This window comes from Pistacia vera, unplaced genomic scaffold, assembly GCF_008641045.1.
Source record: "Pistacia vera cultivar Batoury unplaced genomic scaffold, PisVer_v2 Contig93, whole genome shotgun sequence".
Classification (NCBI taxonomy): domain Eukaryota; kingdom Viridiplantae; phylum Streptophyta; class Magnoliopsida; order Sapindales; family Anacardiaceae; genus Pistacia; species Pistacia vera.
This window is the reverse complement of record NW_022196812.1, coordinates 869,757-875,756: the sequence shown is the minus strand read 5'-3', so window position 1 is coordinate 875,756 and position 6,000 is coordinate 869,757. Positions and strand designations below refer to the sequence as shown.

Genomic DNA, 6,000 nt, shown 5'->3' with positions numbered 1-6,000 from the left:
CACAAGCCACCATTAATCTTCTCTTCATATCTTCTCCACTTATTAATCCTTGCTTCTCCTTTAACTCATGGCTGCCCAAAGACCACTTGAACACCAACAACGTCCATCCGTGGAAATATCTTCCATCCATGTGAACGATCATGAGAAAAACCAACACCAATTACAAGAAAATGAGTTTGACTACTCTCAAAGGGCACAGTGGCTTCGAGCTGCTGTATTGGGAGCCAATGATGGGCTCGTTTCTGTCGCCTCACTAATGATGGGTATTGGAGCTGTCAAAAAAGAAATCAAACCCATGCTTCTTGCTGGTTTTGCAGGCTTAGTTGCTGGCGCTTGCAGTATGGCCATTGGAGAGTTTGTCTCTGTGTACACTCAGAGGGACATAGAAATAGCTCAAATGAAGAGAGATCAGGAAAGAGCTCAAGCAAGAGGCGATGATAGTGAAGAAGAGAATGGAAGGGAGGAACTTCCGAATCCTGCACAGGCTGCAATGGCATCCGCTCTTGCGTTTTCAGCAGGAGCAGTTGTGCCATTAGTGGGGTCTGCATTTATAAGAGACTATAGAGTGAGACTTGGGGTGGTGGTTGCACTGGCGAGCATGATGCTGGTGGCGTTCGGAACAGCGGGAGCGGTGCTCGGGAGGACTCCGGTGGTGAAGTCGTGTGTTAGGGTACTGATCGGAGGCTGGATGGCCATGGCCCTCACCTTTGGGCTCACCAAGTTAATTGGCTCCGGTGGGCTAGAAATGTGAATGGCTTTGTTATCGTTATTAAATGCATCCTTTGGTTTTTTATTGCAGCGTGACTGGTTTTGTTTCGTTTGTGTAACATGTTATGCTTCAATGGATCAAATTAAAATAAAAGAAATAAACTTGTTTCATATAAGCTAATACATATACTACATGATTACTACGTTATCTTATATTACTTACGTTATCATTGTTGGTTGTCAAGTTATATAAAATTCTGGTAATCTTCTAAAACTAATAGTAATTACTGTTAGTTATATCTGTGCTAATCTGAATACTACCATTTTCTTAGGTGTTTTAATATTTTTTGGTAATCTTAATTTTGTTACAATTTTAACCTTAACTATTAAAATTTTTGGACAATAATGCCCTTTGTTTAGAAAACAATTTATAAAAATATTTATAGACTATTTTATTCTTATATACAAAATTTTTAGGACATAAATACCCTTGAACTTAAAAAAATTACCCCAAGACTAGTGGTCGAATTTGGCCACCATCGACCGACGAGCGTCGGAATGGCACACAACCGGCCAGATCCATGGCCGTTAACGACCAAAGATCTTACCAAAAACGACCAGATCGACACACAATTGACCATATTCGACCGATCGTGCGCTGTTTCGACTACAATTACTAGTAGCTGATGGTGGTGATTTGTAATTTATATAAATTACCCACCAATTTATTTATCCCAACCAAACATATCAATATAACATACTCACCAATTTATTCCAATATAACCAAACGCATTTAATATAACACTCCCAGTAATCTTCAAGGTAATCTATCTTCCCCTTAATATAACATTCCCTGAATCAAACGCATCATTTGAGTATGTAAAACAAGGCCAAGAAAACAAGGTATATAAATTAAAAAATGCATTGTATAGACTCAAAGAATTACCAAGAACTTGGTATAGTCGTATAAATGCTATTTTTCTAAGAGTAAACGACTTTTTCCCACCTAAGGTTTGCCTCCACCCAAAAAGTTTTAAAATACCAATTTACTCCCCAAACTTTATATTTCGTTACTGCCCAAAATACACTTCCCTTAGGGTTTGCGATTTGGCAACGAACGGAGAGTAAATCAGTCAAGCTATTGGAGCTTTTGAAGAGGGAGACCGATGAGTCTTTGGTGTAACAGGTTGGTTTTGATGGTCATGATTGGTCAGAATTTGACTTTGGAGGGGTGGTTGCACGTTTCACAAATCGCTCGATTGCCAACAATTGGCAGGGTCGATGGGAGCAAAGTTTGAGGGTTTTGGTAAATGATGATCGAGGAAGAAAATGGTGGTGGTGTGGGGTCGTAACGATGTTAAATCGATCGGTGAATGCGCTCCACCAACTCCGCCAATCGCTAACTGGTCTGGCATCATTGTGATCTCTACCACCACCATTCTCTTCCTTGATCATTACTCACCAAAACTCTCACACCTTGCTTCTTCTAACCCCATCAATCGCTGACAATCAAGCAATTTGTGGCATGCGCAGTCGCCCCTCCCAAGTCAAATTCCTACCAATCTTGACCACCAAAATCCAACCTACCATCACCAAAAGACTCGTTGGCATCCTCTCTTCAAAAGCCCTGATAGCCTGGACTGAGTTTGCTCTCCATTCGCCATCGAATCAGAAAGTGTATTATGGTTAGCAGACAAAATTAAACTTTGGGTGGTAAATTGGTATTTTGAAACTTTTTGGATGGGAAAGTGTCATTAAGGCAAACCTTGGGTGGGAAAAAGTTGTTTACTCTTTTTCTAATGGTTTCACTATGTTCTCGTGAACATACACTTCTTAAAAGGCTTAGAGACAATGGAAAAATACTTGTTCTGTGTCTATATTTGACGATATGGTGGTAAAGATATTTCCATGATTGCAACTTTTAGAAAAGTATGTGATAATTTAATACGTTAGATTTGTGATCCATGCATTATTTCTTAGGATTAAGTTATACAATCCTTTACTGGTATTTTCACATAAAAGTAAGTTCTTGAGATTATAGACTGTTCAAATAAAGAATTATATTTCAATTTGTACTCCAACTGAATATGCCTTAAGGTTGGTGAAATGATGGAGTGAAGAAGATAAATGCTAGTCTTTGTATGGACAAAAATTCGTATCGAACCTGACAGGCCCATACAAAAGCTCAGTGCCAAGGCCCAACTTTGGTTGGTTTCATGCCAAAGACCACTCCATGAATTAGCTAAACCACAGTTAACCTTTCTACGATCTAGGCTGCTACACCCATTAAACCCATCTATGAGTCAGGCTCAAGACTCACTCCTCAGGACTCTGAGTCAATTAAGGATTCGTCACCTCTGGGACTCCGATCCTACCACGAATTCATATACTCAAAAAGGTTCCAGTCTAATACAACTCTTCTCTTCGAGTACTCTTAGTTCCACAAGAACTAGTACTCCACTTTATAAAGGACTAGAACTCCGAGTTCTACAAGGACTTGGATAACCTTGGCTCCCTATAATTCAGAGGTCAAGCCTCCCAAAACTCATTCACATACAACCCTCACTAAGCTTCTTTTGTTATTGCTCTCTTAAGAACCCCATTTCTTGCCGTAGGGTCAAGTTCCAACCACTCAGTCGATAGTTGCGCACCCCTCCATGCTCACAATAAACCCTACCTTGCCTCATTAAATTTCCCTCACAATCGTGCTGACTTGAGTATCAGAGTACCTACGGCCGACACCACACCTGTGTCCCTAGGCTTTGCTTTCACTCTTCCTGTCTCCTCTATAGGTCTACAATTGTTAGTGACCTCTTCCTCCCAGGATTATCCTCACAAAATTGTGTTAGATTTCGACAAGATAAAATCCTAATACAATCTAGGAATTCATTTTGCATGTACACCAACCCAAATCCTATTGCAACGACTATACCTTTTTCAGTTTCCTCTAATTTCAATTTGGGGCATTTAACTATACATTGAACACAATCTTATAATTTTCTTGATCAGGTCCATTTCATAGTTGAAATTTTCAACACTTCAATTAAATGATGTTCAGGCCGTCTTTAATATCAAATTTCTCACCCTTAAATACTTCTTCGATACTATTAATTGTGGACTTATCGATTCAACAACACTCCTACACGCATCAATCATCTACACGTTTGTTGAGGGTTTGTTCATGAGAGTGCATCTACGGAAGCTAAGAACTACTATAACAGTGCAACTTAACCTAGAGGGAGGGATGAGGGGTAAATAGGCTCTAGCTAGACCTTGCTGCTATTACTTACTTATCTCGACACCTTAATTATCTTTCATATTCCTGATTAACTCAAGTTACTCTTTGTCCTATCATTAATTACATGTATCAAGTTCATTCAACCATTTGGATGTCCAGTTCAACATTTAATTAACAATCTAAAGCATACCATGTTTAGTTCATAATTAAGCATATCTATATTTGTTCAGTTAATTAAGACATAAATAATCAAACCATATCCAAACATCATCCACAATTCACACGATATTTTTACATGAACCAGGGAAAAACCACAGGGACCTTAGTCACTACAAAGAAAACACCAAATCCACTATGAATTTGATAAGCAATTCTCTGGCACAACGAATTCTCCAACTGTAGAATTCCAAATTTCATCTCACTTATATTAATACCCTAATGACTTATATGATCAAGTAAATAGTCCTTAGCTTAATCAGACAATATAGTTATCCTCTAAGCTCTTTCTTCATTTCTAAGACTTCCAAACAATTCAATAAACAAAATACTTCTCCAATTCATTTGTCCACAATGTTCTTCATTCTTAGCTAAACTAAACTATTCACTCAAACTTCAGTTACTAATCTTAACTTTTGTTTGTCCATTCTAAATTTCCTCTTCAATTGTTTTGTTATATATACATAAACGCTCACTTTTTCAAGGAGTTGTTGATTATCTATACATTTTTCTAATAAACTGGTTAATTACAGAAAATAATAATTATGTACATGTAACGTATATATAATAACTTTATCAGATATTTTGGTTTACTTAATTAGCTCTACTTATGTTCATTAATAAACACTTATTGTAACTCACCATGTAGAACGTCGATTTCACATCTAACTGATAGGTAATCCACCAATTCTAGGCATCAATGGAGGGTAACAATCAAATGGTGTCTAACCTTGCTATGGGAGTGAATACTTACTACAAGAAAAATAATTTTTAACAACAAAAGTTTTGGCGTCGCAACATTCTATCTTTCATGCACCAAACATGTGTCATAAAGCAAACCATCTTTTGCAAGCTTATTTAAGCCTTAAAGTATGGGTATGTGAGAGCTTATATGCTCATCATATATTTATCTCTATGGACTGCCATTTGCTTTTGTTGGAATTGGAAGCAATATACTCTTAACTTTACTGAAGGAAACAATGAACTCTCATAATTTTTCATTATGTTTAACTACTTTTATACAACAAAGGAAATACTACTTCTACTTCAAAACAGATTCTACTTTCCTAGTTAGATACAAACCAACTCTTATGAACAATATTCCTAATCAAGTTCTACTTCCCTAATTGACTCAACAAATCTCTTATGAAATAGAGTTATTCTAAAACTAGAATACTAAAAAACAGAAAAAGAATAAAGCTGGAACTTTGCGGTCCAGACGCTCGCCGCTCTGTTTCTTCTTCATGTTCAGTGCTGCTTCTCAGCGCTCGCTCAGCAACCATTTCTTTAGCTGCAGCGATCGTTGTCGTCTGTCTTTCTTTCTTTTCTTCACCGAGCCACGTTTGTGTCACGTCATGCGTTTACTTCTTCCTTTTTTCTTCTTTGTGTCTTCAACTTGAGCCATTTTTGAACTTTCTTGTTTCTTCTTTGTTTCTTCAACTTGAGCCATGTTTGCACGCACCAAAATAGGTTCATTTTTCAACAGCTTTTTACTTGGGGATATTATGCTTTAGACATGTTTAAAGAAGTTTTACATCTTGTTACTTGCCTTGGAAGTAATCTGGAAACGAGAGAAAGAAAGAGCAAGCAGCAATGGCAAAACCTTCTCCTGATCAAGGAGAGCCAAGTAAAAGTATTGAAAAAGACTGAGGGTCAGTCTTCAACCTGAAGCCATTTTCAGTGAAGAAGAGAAAAATCTACTCGAGTTGAAGATTACACAGACAAATAAGAAGAGGAAACAAGAAGAGTTTCAGGAAAAAGAATAATTGAATGATGGATCTGAAACTAGAAATGTAGCATAAGAGCAGGGCAGAGTTAAAGAGATAAGTAGATGATAC

The 6,000-nt window shown here is 37.5% G+C and overlaps 1 protein-coding gene across 1 annotated transcript; it reads left to right on the top strand.

Annotated features, from left to right (window-relative positions):
- LOC116120395 (vacuolar iron transporter homolog 4-like) lies at positions 1 to 802 on the top strand. Its single transcript, XM_031406350.1, has one exon. It carries the CDS (start codon positions 68 to 70, stop codon positions 749 to 751), a length of 684 nt encoding a protein of 227 aa, XP_031262210.1. The 5' UTR covers positions 1 to 67; the 3' UTR covers positions 752 to 802.
- The last annotated feature ends 5,198 nt before the right edge of the window (positions 803 to 6,000 follow it).

What these genes read in the sequence shown, in the direction of transcription:
- LOC116120395 (XM_031406350.1), top strand. Translation starts at nt 68, where the DNA reads ATGGCTGCCCAAAGACCACTTGAACACCAACAACGTCCATCCGTGGAA.